Source organism: Rhodnius prolixus, unplaced genomic scaffold (assembly GCF_049639745.1).
Source record: "Rhodnius prolixus isolate KJV_2025 unplaced genomic scaffold, Rpr scaffold_2, whole genome shotgun sequence".
In the NCBI taxonomy this organism is placed as follows: Eukaryota; Metazoa; Arthropoda; class Insecta; order Hemiptera; family Reduviidae; genus Rhodnius; species Rhodnius prolixus.
Genome location: NW_027411592.1, coordinates 48041606 through 48058172, shown reverse-complemented (window position 1 = coordinate 48058172; position 16567 = coordinate 48041606). Strand labels below are relative to the sequence as shown.

Here is a 16567-nt window from a genome sequence, read left to right as displayed (position 1 = left end):
ACCTTGTTTCCACAGTTATCCCCACCTCGTTTTAGTGTAGAGACAATAACCCTGCTGATTGTAAACATTTACGAAACGTTTATTAAATTGGTAATTTTTATTAAAGATCTAATCCTTAGGAAATTAAATAATTTAATTCAGAAATTTATTGTTACGAACGCTGTTTATGGTCTAATATCCTAATCTATGCAGAAAAGCGAAATTTACTGTTAGCAAGCCTGCAAAAATGTTTCCTTTGCTGAAACATTTAAAGGATACACTCTGCTACGATTGTAACTTGGGCATGTTCTTCACCGGCCCAATTTCGGAAACATTCGTTAGAAAAATTATTTGTATAAAACTTATAGATCTATGTATATGTAGATTTAAGTATAAACTTAAAAAGTTCAGGAAAAACGAAGAAACCGTTTCTACACTTTCTCAAAAAAATGAAAATCCATTTGGTAAAGCAGTACTTGATGTGAAATATGGATTTTTTCAACCACCTTAATAATACGTAAGTGATTACATTAACTGCAATATTGTGCATCGTTTTTGGTGACAGTCATTAATCCAAAAGGAAGAAAAAATATTGCTAATTTTAAGAAAATAAGGAAAATAACCCAAAATTAATTTCTCGTACAATAAATTTTTTCCCATGTAGATAGATTCTTTGTCTTTAAAATTCTTTTATTTACCCCTAAAAAAACTGACATTCTTATTATTATTTCCTCTCATAAACATAATGTAAAATCACTTATTTTACCGCTAGTTTCTGTTTACAGGATCATCGTAACAATTTCCTTTGCTGAAGAGAGTTGAACTGGACTAGAAAGTTAAAAGTTTCAAAGGGCTGTATTAGTTATTTCCGCAGGCTACTTATCCCCTAGAATGTAACAGATGTCCTTAATGATCTCTGAGTCACTATTTGCATGTTTATGTTCAGTGTTTTATTAGCAATAAGAAATGTCGTTATGCAAACGTTCTGAATTCTAAAAGAGTAATAAAATTATAGCTGCAGTAGGGTAGTCCCCATATTGATCGTTCTAATTAAGTTTGTGTAGAAAGAGGCTGACAAAAAAGTCGATATTTTAAATTATAATTAATTTCAAACATTGATTTATTTCTGTTTTTGTCATGAGACAAACGATAAATGGCGAACTCTCTGGCGTTAAATTAGTGTCTTACTAAGTTAGTTTTGAGCTGTAAATGAGGACATACAATCATAGCTACATGTCAATTACAAGAGGAACACTTTAGAAATATAAGTTCGTCAACTCAGCCGACTCAAATGATCTTGCATTTACTGCTGGTGCTGTCTCAGTCTTGGAGCTGCAACTACCAATGAAGATACAAATAAGGTTCTAAACAGCTGATATGGAGAGAGCACCAAATTTAAATGTATAAGTACTTTGTGGCCTTCCGTCTTCAGTACTAAAGAACTAACGTCTCGGGTACGGACGTTAAGATTTTAGGAGAGAATCAGAGAAGGGAAATGTTAGGAAATTATAACCAGAGCTCAAATAAATGCTTAACCATGGTTGATATTTGGTATGAAAATCAGCTCTTGTGAATAATTTCTTTGATTGATTTTATTAAGCCGGCTGATGGTTGCATTTTCAGCTGCACTACATATAAATTTTATTATTATTTATTTATTTATTTTTTTTTTTTTGGCGCATTAACAGCTGAGGTTATTAGCGCCCGGAGCTTTTTCCAGTGCACTGCCGGCCGCCGGACAGTGTTCTCTCGTTACAGACCACACTGTCCATCACCGGACAGTGAGCTGTAAGAAGCTCCTAGGAAGAGAAAATCTAAGGGTCAGCTGCTGGATTCGAACCCGGGACCTCCGCGTAGGAGTCCAGTATGCTAACCTCATAGCTAATCCCTTCCCTTTTTATTATTAATATTAATCGAGAAAACGTTGTGTTTGTGCTGGTTTTTTTTTTTACGGATAGGCCTTCTATCATTAAAAGTTTGACTTGTAAAGGTAGTTCTTGTGCCATCAAATCTATTGAAGGATATTAAAAAATATGTAATTATTATTATTTATTATTTATTGCTACTTGCTTATAATGTTTACAATTGTAGCAAGGGATGGACCCTTGCCTTCACAGATAAAATACATGAAAAAAAGAAAAGAAAGAGAACTAAAACAAAAATAAATTCACTTTTACAAATTAAAAAAAATAAAAATTAAGTAAAAAATCTATTTTTAATCCTCAAATGGCAATTTAAAAGAAATTATTGTAGGTCTTAGCGATGTCTTTTAACTCCAATGACAATTCAGTGTAATGTACGGTTTAAGAAAAAAATGTTAGTGAGATTTACATATATTTTTGAAAATCAGAGTTTGAATAAAATAGCACCACTTGGCGATTTATTAGTACTCGAACCTTACGAAAGTGTGTTCTTTTTTTTTAAATCTAAAACTTGATTGTATAAAAATAAAACTTTTTACTTAAAGAGTTTATTATTGTTTGGTTTGATGAGGGCATTCCTTAATCATGGCAATAAGGTGAAGTTTAGAATATTGTCCAGCTTTAATAACGAAACCATAGTTAATGCTTATTCAAAATGAATACCTTATTAAAACTACTATTTTCATAGTTACTAGTTAATTCATGAAAGCCATCTCGCATAATGTCCTCTTGATGAACCGTCAAGAGGCCACTTCATCCAATTTTGCAGTCAGTGCTAAACTTCTAAGGGAGGTGCAAGTTGCGATATTATCTGCCCTCCTATTTCATTTGAAAATTATTGATCACAAGCTTCAAACTTTATCATGACATTACAGACTCCTGTTTTATTGAACAATTCCTTTGAAATTTTCTGAATGAGAATACTAAAAATGTATAATTTTTAAAAGTTTTTGTTTGAGTGAATTTGTGCTATGTATTTGGTATGTGCAATGGGCCCAATCTTCATGGAGGCAAGGTATATTATGCGTGCTTTCATTATTATAATTTATTAATTTTTAATTAGTATTCATTCTTTTTCATAGACATGATTGATTTCGCGACGTTCACCATGTGAAAGTATTCCTTGAAATTCTTAAATTCAAAGCATTAATTAACTTCCTAAGCTCATAAGAATGCCGTGATTCTGGATGTAAAAATGCTGCACCACAGGATGTAAATTCAAAAGTCTGGGGTTCGTCAAATAGTCTTTGTACGATAAATTAACTAAGGGCATGAGAAATTAGGATGAATGCTTGCAATATGAAAACTTCAGAAAATCCTTATTTCCAAGTGTGGCAATAACTGAATTGAAGGTAACAGCTGAATGCTGCCGCCTACTTGTTAAACATGTTGAGCTAGTGAAATCTTGGCACTTATTTTTGAAATCGAATAGTCTTTTAGTAGTAGTAGTCACGTCGCCAAAACTATTAGAAGAGGACGGATTATTAAGACAGATAATCTTGAGGTACGGATTTCTATTTGTTTCAAAATCTATTTCGTTCTTCACTTATTTTTACATAAGACATGTCAAATGAGTTCCCAAAATGAGACGAATCAGATTTTGTTCCCTCTCTTTTTTTTGCTGTACAAAATCATTGATACTGAGACAACTTTCCTCTCAGTGCGTGAAGATTACTAGGCACGCACTGAAGAATTCAAAAAGAGAACTGAGGCCATGTATATTCAGTTAATTAACTTTAGTTATTTGCATTTAAAGAGTTGTAGAAGAAAAAGAACTGAAAAATTCGTTGGATCAAAATTTAGAAAACGTCAGTGGTTAATTTTAATTTGATTTTTTGTTCACTGCCACAGCAAGTCAAACATCTGTAATAATAACTGAAATAGAAAATCATCAAATAATGTTAGCAAAGATGTGACAATTTAATGGCGAGAGATATTGTTTTCACCTAAAACAGTACATTTTTTTCTCCTCTCCCCTAGCTGTGATAAGATCCTGAGTTACTATCATATTTTAAATTGAGCAATCCAAGAGTTACATATTTTCCGGATTCTGAAAATAAATCAATGGAATATATTGGAGGTATCTTTTTACCTCTACATATATAAAACATTAAACTAAAGCTTGAAAGTCATAACACACCCAAATATGCTTGATTGCAGAAAATGGTTTTATTCTAGAACAATTTCTACAGTAGAAAGCATTTAGTAAAATGTTGTTGATGTTGAATTGAATTTAAATTAAACTGTAAGGGGATGGTATGTCAGATCAATTTTGCATTATTATCTAGCTAAGAATTATCGTTCTTTACATACTTATACATATAAAAATACAATAACCGGGTAAATAACAATTTTTTGTCTACATGTATACATTCTTTTTGTTCCTAAAATCTCTTTTATCTACAGCAATACTCATAATAAGAGGTGAAAAAGTCGTGAGCTACGCAGTTGCAAGTTTTTTAAACTATAGTAAATCGATTTGAATGCACGTATTCATAGAATTATTCCAACGGGAATGAATATTCTTCATGCGCTGGGCACATTCTTTATCCATATTTTATTAATAAATTTAACTGATATCAACTTCCTATCTCCAAAAAAAAAAATATATATAGGTATATAATTTTCATCGAGGAACCTTTTTATTCCTGAATAATTTGTATAGAACACAATGGATTCATGCTTTTTAGTGAATAACTTGCTCTAAATTATAAAAGTGATAAAAATCACAGGTCTTCTTGGGTACAAACACCTCTGGAACCTAACCACAGTCTTTGCTCTTTAAACTCGCCGAATTGTTCTTTATAGTTTTCTTTATAGTAGGAGTTACTCTTAGATTATGTTTACTAAAGAATTTTGTTTTTTAAGGTGATGTTACTTAACTCTAGTCACTTGAATCTTTTATGAAAAAATTGTTTTTTTTTTATGTTATTACTCGGTGTTTTTAATGAAATTAATCTCATCCTTCTAAGCTCAGATATTGTAGCCTATAAATCAAAAATTGATTCCAGAACATAAAATTCGCTTTGATAGTGTAGATAAAGATTTGTTGAGAAACCCAAGTAATTTTTTTTTTTAAATTTGACTGTCAATTGAGCTTTGTATGACTTTTGCCTGGTATAAAATGTAAACATTTTTAGTAATATATTTTTGTTATGATTAGAAACAGTTTTAGAGACTGAACGAGCGAGATCGAAACCTATAGTTATTTTCTTCAGGAATTTTATCCAATTATTGGATATCATCGCTACCAAAACAGCTTTTTGAGTGCATTATGGATTGGTACTTTTTTTCCAAACTACCAGGTTCATTAGCGACCTTACGATTGCAATTGTCAAAACCTTTTTAACCTCCTGTCGCAAAACTTACCCTCATCCTTATAAATCCATACACACAAATAAATGCATCTATCCTAAAACATTCGCTCACACCGATAAAAACTTCTACCTCTGTTTCGTTTCCATTCCCACAAAACGAATAATCCAGGCGTTGAACTTTGTTTGAGGATTTGTTTAGTATCAGCTCACTTGCTAGGAGCTTCTTAAAGCTCAATATTGGATGATGAATGTTCCTGCTAACTTTTTTGACACAATTAAATTTACGTTATGAGAGGAAAACTTAAAAATAGCTATTCACTGCCTAAGATTGTGCATAGTACTCTCCCTAACTTCAAAGAGTAGACATTAGTAGAGAATCTTCATTATAAACAGAAAAGAAAAACAAAAGATAGGACTAAATACTGAAATGGTAAATATTGGATCAATTTGAAGTTTTATTCTGTTGTTAACAGATGGCATAGTCTATCTAAGAGGTCTACTAAGTTCTATCTAAGAAGTTCTACCAAGGTACGATTATACTTAATTAGATAATAAGTATCAACTACTTAACTTAGTAATTTCGAAACATTAATATGTTGTCTACTTATCATATATAAAGTTGGTTTTCAAGAAACTTGTTTAAGTAAGTAAATAATTTGTATTTTGATTTAAAAAATATAATAATTATTGCTCACAAAAGAGAGAAAACCTTACTCAAGTCTTATAAATTCAGTTGCAATTAAGTAGAAGCTAATTTTGAACGTATTTCAGTTAATTAATAATTCAATGATTTACTGCGTAATACTGTAAAAAAAAAGAGAAGATTTTAAGGAAAAAAAAATCCCTAATTAAATAAGTTGTGTTGCAGGTGAATTGATATTCTGTAATAATCCATATTTAATCATAAATACAATACTAAAATTCTGGTTATTTTTTATAAGAACAAAATGCGTTAGTATATTCATAAATAATGGAATTAATAATAATAAAAAATGGAAAGTAAAAGTTGTGTTCTGTTGCTGAGCAAGCAAACAGTTTTTTTTTGGTTTTTGTTAACCATTCCTTCTTCATCCCCCATCAAAAGTCATGTATTAGAAGTTGTTTGCAGAAAGCATTATCTTATGATAAGATATTTCTTAAACTAATGGAATGTTTGGATAATTTATAAAAATTATATAAATATGACCATGTAACTAATAAATTTGACAATGACATAGTTTGAAAAGTTACGTTTGAATAAGTAAGGAAGGATTGGTGTTAAATGAAATTAGATATCTAGAAAATAGCGGTATCTTATCTATGAAATTTTGTAAAATTATGAACAAATAGATTAATCTTAAAATAAGACGAATATTAAATTTAGATAGCTGAGATGTCCTTCATAAAAAAAAACAGGAAATTGAAGAAATAATTTTAGTTAACAGATCGGTCTATTATTGACATGAGATACTCACTCAATCCGAAAATCTAAAGATTTTCTACTTTGATAAAAGATCAAACATGAACGTAATCGTTAGAGCCACTAATCCCAAGGATATTTTATCGCATTCAATATCCTATTGTAATACCTGCAGGGGCGCACCTAGAACGCTTTTAGCGGGTTTCAGTTTGAGAATTAAATGTATTACTTTTCAAATTAAAACTATTCTTTCATTTTAGCATGTAACACAATCACTTTCTTAATGAAAAGTTTTCAGAAGTTACAAAAGAATTTAGCAAAATGGTCTGTTAAAACAATAAAACAAAATGAACAATTAGGTAATTTGAACAACTCCAAGGTAGAAGATAGAGTGAAAACCAGGGTGTCCGGACCCTAATCTGAGGAATAAATTCTAAAATGAATGAAATCTGAGGTAAGAAAGCTTGGTAAGTTCAGGAAAATTGGCCACAGTCTTTCAGACACAACCAGGTATTTTCGTTGCTAAAATTGTAAAAGATAATAAATTTCTGAGTATTAATTTTCTCAGACATCTAAGCTGTTCTATTGGCTATCAAGTCAATGAAGTTAATTTGAAAAATCATTTCATTAGCCACTGATGGCAGGCAAGAAGAATGAACTGATTTGTTAAAGAACTGATTGGCTTGTATGAATTTTTAAAATGGTTCAAGGTGAAAAATTTAAAATTCTTCTATTTAATTAACCTAATTCTTCTAATTTATCCTATTATTGTAGATTTTTGTCCATTAAAAAAAATCTTGCATTTTTTAAGATTGTATAAAACTACTTTTAACTCTGATCTACAGAAGTATGCAATTGTCTTCCATATCTTTTCTAGGATTCAAAAGCTTTCCCTAGCTGTCATTTTCATTTTGCACGTATCATAAACTGCAAGAAGGTGATATAATTGGATATGCTTTCTAAGAGGGGAAAACTTTGGACGAATCAGGAAGTAACAAATGTTCTGAAATGAATGAAATATTAAGAGAATTCTACACATTTATACTGAACGAATTCTCTCGTCCTGTATCTTTTATGATTTAATATACTTATCTATTTTAATGCAGGGTAGTATGTGAGGAGATTGGGCCATTGCTTTATTTTGAAGTGCACTTTCAGCTTCCGAATGTGTTTTCTCCATCACTGGGCAGTGACCCGAAAGAGGCACGTAGATAGATAAACTTTAAGGGCCGCGGGAGCTGGACTCGAATCCGGAAATAGTGAACTAAGTCCTGCAAATGTTTCTGTTGAACGGCTTAACTTTCTCTACTTAATTATTATAGAAATTATTACGATCATCTAGGCTTTTATATTTACAATAATATAAGCATAAAAATCAGAGGTTGCTACAATGTTTATTTGGTTATTAACCTAATAATGTTTGGTAATAATTATGTCAATTAGGCATTAACACCTCCCTTAAAACTAGGGGAAAATACGACATCTACCTGACCATACCACTACTGGAAACGATAACTCCAAATTTATTAGGCTTGCAGGAATCACATGTGTAACCAACCTAAACAACTGCTCATACGTACTGGATTCTTTCTCTGGAGGCATTAGAAATCTTATTTATTTTTATGTATTCTTTCACTGAAATAATAATATCATAATAAAAATGAAAAAATGAATGACTTGTGTATATTTGCAATTGAGAAAAATCGTATGTGGTTTTACCATATTTTTTAAGTACCTCTGTTTACTTTTCATACAGATATAATGTTAATTTTTTGTTTTAGAACATTAGAAGATATGCCAAATTTGTTGACGAAACATCTAGTTATTTGTGCTTATTAAACAATGGTTTGTAGTTTCCAGAGTAAGGTTTTTATTTTAACTTTAAAGTTAATAAAAATACATCATTTTACAGGAAATTTAATTGAACAGATATTGGATTAGATACTAAACATTTTATTTATTTGTATGCATTCTTTCACTGACACAATAATTTCATAATATCTATCAAAACTGAAACTTAATTCGTTTATTTTGGTATTTCACTGATTATAATTTTTTGTCCATCATATTCTATAAAAATAATACATTTAAGAAAAATAAATTTTACCTAAAAAATTATAATTTAAATATATATAGGTATGTAATTAGGAATATAACGATTTTTAACAGAAAAAGAAAATTTATTGCTACCTAACTATGGCCTTTAAGTAGGCTTTAAAATATACATAGCATTTATACATCTTATATATTACAGAAATAATCACTTCCATACATTTATGTTTTATCGTTCCTACCTTTTATTAAAAGCTAGTGTTATTTCTGTTTTAATGTACACGATTGGTTTTCAAAACTTATTTTTGTAACCTAAAAATTTCTATTTTTTTTTCGGCTAAGGGAGTATTGTCACAGCTATCATCAATTTACTATTGTAAAAATTGTAGTAAACTGTTTTGGTTTAAAGCTAGATTTAAGTGATGGATTTTTTGTTTTGTTTCATTTTTTTGTTTTGAGGCTCAACGAGGACACTTGAAGAAGTAAGGTCCTTTTAGTAGATGATGGGCTATCAGACAACAAACCAGCAAATATCCACTTTACTTTCGGCAGCAAAGATTGCCAAAAGTTTTAACACTTATACTTGGAACTTTGTAGCGACAACTAATATATACGAGGAATTTCTATTAATGAATAAGAGGAATATTTGAGCTAAGGATTATCTAAAAGGTTTGCCTCTAGTCCTTAAAATAACATATTTAGCCTGCTGCAAGTGGTTAGGTACAGTTAACATTTGAATTCATTTAAATAATCAAATTTAAAGTGGATGACTAGATTTTGAATTGTCTAATTACGACAAACAAATGTTGATTGAGAGTAAGAATATTACCGCCACCCGGAGGGCAGCAGTAGTCGAATAGGAAATAAATTACTAATGACGAGCTCTATTTTGTGGCGCGCAGAGGAAAGGTTGGTAAAAACAATATTAAGCGATAAAAATGTGAACTTATAGAGAAATATGTAGATCTGTACATAAATTTTAAAGTAAATCAAAGCTAAATTCGAGATAAAGTTTTATCGAACATTATTGAACTCATAACAAGTAGTACCAGCAGTTCCTCACAAAAAATCATAAGAATATTTGAGGTGTTTGACTGTAATTTTATAAATAATCTAGGTATGTCCATGGATCGTTTCAGTAGCTGAAATCAAAATAATTATCGTTACTTGACTCAAATTTGTAGTCAGTTTCAAACAAGTTCTTACCCTTGTTTTAAAAAATATCTTTTACATCATTACTTTGATTCCATAATTGCAATTGATTTAATTATTTATAACGTATAATCTTTTTAATTACTCTTAATCATTTGTTAAGTACTCACGAACGAGTACTTTCAAGGATTTTTTTAAAAATAAATATGCATAACTTAAAAAGAAATGGTAAGAGATAGTGAAGTGACGAACTGCAATTCTGAGCCCTATTTTATTAAATATCTTATTCCATCACTGTTGCACTATTTGTGCTCCCAGTATTTTACAAATATTGTTTGAGAAAACTACTGATCCTGGAAAACTGGCCGATCACCAAGGTTCTTCAGTTCAAGTTTGTAGCCTATTCGTGAGTGAGTTAGCATTAATCACTACTTGGTTACAAAAAAAGGAACTAAAAATTCTTTTAAGTTGAAAAAAAAAAAAATTGGGGAAAGTAGGCCTTGTCTTTGAAAAACTTCCGCAAGTATTTATGACTATTACTTTGGTTTTTAGTGAATTCGGGATAGACAATCTTATCTTGACCTTGTTTGAAGAATTCTAAAGCAAAATAAAGAAAGTGTGTAATTGAATTTGAACATTTCAACATTTTTTTCTATAACATTTGAATATTTTGCTTTGTTAATGAATTTAAAGTAGCACTTACTTTTGTAACACTAGCAAATATATTTTTTTTTAATAATTGATTTTTTTTTGCCCATCATTTGAGTGTTCAGAGGCACCATAAACATTTTTCAATTTATATCCCTGTACCTTCCCTCTAGTAACATCCAAAACAATTTTTTGTTCCAATGAAAAATATATTGTCTCATCAATTTGTTTTTTACCTATATAATTTTTAAAAAATTATTCAATTAACCTAAATTTAATATATTTGTCCAGACGGCATACTAATTTAGGACGTTCTTTATATTATAATTTATTAAATGCAGGACTACTCTGTTTATAGTATCTCATTTAAATGCATTTCATAATTTTTTATGAGATAGTTTTAACAAATTCAAACTTATCTTACTACAATCAATACAATTAATGATTCTATAAAAAAATATGATATGGTTTCAGTCGTATAAAGGAGAAAGGTTGCATGGAACACATTATTCTTTCATTCTTTTTTAAAAGTTTTAAATGTTAAAAATCTAGTTTACTAAATCTGGAAATAAATAAATAAAGTTTCATTCTTATTTCAAAATACATCTAATCTCTATGTTTACAGGAATATTTATTTGTTTATTTTTAATTTCAGTAGAATTCCTCCTGGAAATAATGGTTACATTTCTAAATCAATCAGGATCACAAGTTCTTCTCTCAAAAAATATTACATTAAAAGTTCAAAATATAGACGACTTATTTATGTTATAAGTAAAATTTTTCATCTTCGATCTTTGAATCCATAACAGATTTCTTTGAATTAAGAGATTGAGATTATCAACAAATGGAATTGGTTGCATTCAGTATCTTAAAACGTTCTTTTTATTATAGATGCACAGATCCGAGTTGTCACAAGAAAAATCCTTACATATTAAGAAGGTAATATACAATTCGAAAAAAATGTGTGTTGCTTTAATCAGAAATTGCTGCTTTGGCCGGAGAATTAATTAGAAAAATGCTAAGATTGCATAAGATATCCTGTAAATCTAAATGTGCAATCTAGCAGATATTATAGAAGATTTTGGGGTTTATTATCGCTCTCTATCACATTCCATTTGTTCTAAGTTAACGTTAAAATTAAGTGGGTGTAAAATACCTTTAAACTTGTGATTACAACGTGGGTATAACATTTAGTACCTAATTCTCTCAACAGGTTGGAGTACTCTTTAATCTGTGGGATTAGTCAGCCAAGTTTGGTGAATGGTACTTCTGTCTTCAGAGAAGAAGAGACACAAGTTAAAAGTAGATGCGGTGGTTGGCTATGTGGATTACTGCTCTCTACAGTTTTTTGTCAATAATAGTAGGTATACTCTGCAAACATTGGTGTCATATCACAGCTAATTAAGTGCTCATGCATTGTAGAAGTGAACAACTTATACATACGTCCTTCTGATAGGAAATAAGGTCATAAGATATAGAGAAACTAACAGAGTGAGTACTGAAATAGAAAATACTTGCTTGAAGAGAAGTACCTACTCTTTTCTCGGATAATGTCGCCCTTCTTTTCCATGTTGGAGTACAAAGTGTAAAAGTGTCTAGTGCTAACTAAATTTCGGCAGATGAGAAGGACACTTGGGCGGTCGATAGGCATCCTCGTTAGGCAACTTGTGATTCCTCGCATTTGAACGCTATGGAAAACCTGTCGTGACCTGAACAGGATCCGCTTTCTCCTAGATCCGTCAGGAATATTTAAGACCAGCATCCTAAGGAAGGCATGAGTCTGGAACTGAAAAAGTCTGAGATCTAATGCCGATTTAATTTAACCTTACGCCTTTCTAAATTTCGTCTCTATAGACTCATCAGAATGATCTGGTGAAAACGGCTCTTACATTTTCTCTTGTTGCGTAGAAATCGTTAGTTCCTGATATGAGATCTGTCAAACGTAGAGACCGAGGAAACACAGCAAAAACGACTGGTGAAATAAACCTGTATCTTCTAAAAAAGAGAGATTAGACTTCCCTCCCAGCATTACAAAGGGTCGTCATAATGAGGCTCCTGGACTTAAACTATTTTCTAATACATTGACTTAGATTGCAAAATAAGAAAATTAATGATGAAAGAATTTACTAAGATTGATTGAAAGAAATAAATCAGGAGAAACTGACTGATAAACAGGAATTGTCCAACTTATTGAAAAAATCCAACTTAGAAAATAAAGCAAATTACCGAACAATTCATGAACTGTACACCTTTTTTTGTTTCCATAGCACTTCGTTACTTGCTGGAAAATTCAATGCATTATATAATAAAGATCAAAATAACCAAAATGTTGCTTTCATTCAATGAATTTTACTTATTTTATTTTATCTCTCAATCTCCTTGAAGTCTAAATCTCAATCAATAATTTCTTCAATAAAATTAAATGAAATGGTATCAATTAATCAGCACAAATATACGTATAGTACTATTAATGGGCAACAGTAACTAGCTGCTAATAGCTACAAATAGAGTTAAATGTTTTCACTTAGATAAGTACATCTATAATCTCAACTAAACTTTGTTTGTTTTTCAACCCATTTAAGTACATTATTTTCCCAGGAGTTCACTTTGGGTTAATCACAATTTTTTCTCTTATTTTAAATAAAATGATACTCTAAAATTGTGACTGATTTTTATATGTTCAGCCATCATATAATATTAAAAATATCTATTTAATTTGATTAAATTTATCACACATTCTAAATGGTTAAAACACTTCTTTTTTTTGACAAATATATGTATGAGTATGCAAATTTATATGCACAGTTTTTACTTAAAATATGCAACATATAATACTTTATAAAATAATCATTACAATCTATTAAATTTTGATGTACAACATTTAACATTTTATAATATACAAAATATGAGAAAAAAATATTTTCATTTTCCATTATTCTATATACATTATATTTGATAAATAATAATCTGTTACCCCTTACCATTTTGTTTGACATTAACTAGCAAATCTAAAAGAATTTCTATTTCAGCAATTGACTTTACAGTTAATGATTCTCTTTAGGAGACCATTGTGTTTTAACAAAAAATAAAAATTTATTAAACAAAAAAGATTTAAATGGATTTAATTTGATCAATTCCTTAATAAAAAAAAAACTTGGAAAGATTAATTATTATTGTCACACTTTCTTCCTCAATATTAAATTATCCTTCAATGTAACATTGCATTTTTAATTTAATCTTAAAATGCAATCATGAGCAAAATGAACTCCAAAGCATGACAAACTCTTTAAGATAGTGGTCTTAACCTTTTTGGAAATGCCTAACCCTTAAAAGAAAATTAATGTTATACATACAATTGCATAAAATTAAAAAACTAAGACTCTGCTCCATCCATTTATTTATGAATACATTATTATATTTCACTTTATTTTGTTAAATGTAATGTCATGGCAGAGCCATTATTTGAACTCTCATTTTTCATTTTCATTAATGGATGAATTCATAAGTAGTTGCATTTAAATCTGATAAGGGAACTCAATGTACGGTTGCTTTCAAACAATTTGAAGTGATTTGTCAATCAATGCAATCATGCTTTCAATGTGATTTCAGGAAAAACTGTTTTTTGTCTAGAAATGGTTAACTAGAAATTATTTCGATTTAAGTCAAAGCGCTATTGCGAAATAATTGGTTTTGAAAAATTATAAGTATCAATTAATCAGAGAATTTTTTTAAAAGATTATTTAGTTATTTACAATCTTTATAAATATAAAGTAAATATATAAATAAATAAGTAAATAGGAATATGTAAGATAAATGAATGCATGCAAGGCAGGAGGAGAGAAACTACCCAGTGGTTGCACTCTCTACAGGATAATAATGATGTTTATGATCATCAGTCCTCAAGGATGTTGCGGGACCATTGACGATTCAGTCAGCGAGGAGGATTGTTAGGGATGTCAGAGGAGGCGAGCGACAGTATGAGAGGATTAGAGCAAATAGAGAGAGAGCAGTATGGAATTTTTGATATTTCATCTTGGCGAGTTGTTGTACGAATGGAATGTTAAGAAATTGTGAAGAGTGCGGTTAGTCATATAGAAAGAAGCGTCAGCTATCTGTCGGAGTAATTTTGACTGAAATGTCCGTATGTTTGACAGAACCCCACAGTTCTAGTCCGTAAGTTCACATAAATTTGAGGGTAGTATTATATATTAAGAGTTTGAATTCTATGTGCAATTTGGAGAGTCGTCCAAGTAATTTGTAAAGCAGTTTCGTATGATTTGTCATTACTTGCCTTTTTTGTCCAGTGTGTGGATTCCAAGTGAGTCGATTGTCTATGTAGAGCCCAAGGTAGCGCACCAGAACTGTACAAGGAAGAGGATTGCTATTAAAGAGGACAGGAGCCTCGCCAGAATTAGAGAACTAAAGTAGTAATATGGCAATAAAAATATAATATTAAATGTAAATCATAAAATAAAGGAGCAGTAATAAATATTTTATGTAACTAAAAACTAATTCTTACTGTAAATCAATTTTTAAATTCACGAGCAATATGTTATCTTCTTTGACCATTTTCAACATTTTGCAATTATTATGAGATTTATGCAGAAGTGTACGGTCTACAGGAGGCCAAATTCCACTGAAAATCGGTTGAGAACCACTGTATTAAAGCACAAAGTCTTTCTCAAGTTGTTTTCGTCGGGACTATAGAAACAATGCGGTTTATATGAAATTAATATTAGTATAAAATATCTAGTCTAGACAATGATAACATTTTATATGAATTTGAATTCAAAAATCTTTCTGAGATTTAAACCTATGTTAATCCCTAAATAACGTTTCAATCCCTATAATTTATTGTATATTTCTCTTTAATTTTTTTAATATCCGCTAACAATCCTAACACCGAATTACATTAGTTTAATTACCTCTTTGTTTAAAAACATTTAATTATAGGTATATAAATATCAGTTTAAGTTGATAATTGCAACGTCCCTGTTTTTATTAAAGTATGGGAATAGTTCTTATTAACAATAGATCAACAATTCAATACGGATTATTTTAAACACTAAAAATAAATATAACGGGAACTTCAAATTCCTCTTCTAATTCTAATTTTTATGCACAATTTTCTTGTAATTCATATTAAGAAACTGCCTTTTTTTTGGAAACTGGACAAAATCACTACAATATGTTCATTTTCTTACTTTTAAAGTATGAACACAATTTTTATTTTCATTTTTGTGTGTGTTTTTTGACGATAGATTTTGCAGTATTTGCGGTACTTCTCATAATTTATATAATTGAAATTCATGTTTTTTATATATTTAACATTTAAGTATACTAATCACATCTATTCGCTAATACTTTGTATATACTTACATAAAACAATAACAACATAGTGAGCATGTAAGATGTAACACTCGTTAGGCAAAGTGGAGATTGTTAAAAAAGCCCGCCTACAAAGGCTGCCTTAAACAGGCCTCCACCTCTGGTGAAACCACAATACTTCCTAAAATAAAAATAAAAAAAACTTGTATTAAGAAAAAGCAGTGATTGAACTTGATTTGAATATTCTTTTAAATTTGCGATTTGCTATAATCACGAAATAAAGTAAATTAATATTAATATATTTTTTTATTGTATATAAAACTTTATGTATAACTAACTTAAAATATTTGTTCACGCTGATTAATTACTAACTCACTATTTTAGGATAAATCGCATTCTCACTCGCCTGAGTTCACATTGAATAGACTTCACGATTACAAACGTCACTTACCGTGACATTTATATTATTTGATGGAAATTTGCCTCACAGAAAACAGAGTCAAGAAGTTAGTTGGGAAGATAGGAATCATAAATCTAACTTAGTAAGAGCAAAAGATAGCTCAATAATAGTGCAAAGAATAAATTTCGGAGATCTTACAATTAAGATTCATAGATGAAGAGATACTTCACAGGTTACTTGCTAAATGCTAATCCTTTTTAGCCAAGGAAAAAACTTTAATTGCTTTAACGCATTACCAAAGTAGAATATAACGATTAAGGTTGGATGTATCATACTCATTACAGTACTTAAAATTCAGAACTGATCGCTA

General features: G+C 29.9%; 1 protein-coding gene and 1 long non-coding RNA gene across 3 annotated transcripts in view; one reads left to right on the top strand and one right to left on the bottom strand.

Moving 5' to 3' along the window:
* Positions 1–2468: 2468 nt before the first annotated feature.
* LOC141449814 (uncharacterized) lies at positions 2469–6241 on the top strand. Its single transcript, XR_012455713.1, has 3 exons — positions 2469–2916; positions 5692–5861; positions 5990–6241. It is a non-coding gene; the product is annotated as an uncharacterized lncRNA (long non-coding RNA).
* Positions 6242–8520: 2279 nt separating this feature from the next.
* LOC141449813 (sodium- and chloride-dependent glycine transporter 2-like) overlaps positions 8521–16567 on the bottom strand; it is a 70440-nt gene continuing 62393 nt past the window's right edge. For both annotated transcript variants that reach the window (XM_074119621.1, XM_074119622.1), the window contains exon 15: positions 8521–15978. In XM_074119621.1, the coding sequence (XP_073975722.1) occupies positions 15926–15978 (53 nt within the window). In that variant the 3' untranslated portion in view covers positions 8521–15925. The remainder of the gene's footprint in view (positions 15979–16567) is intronic.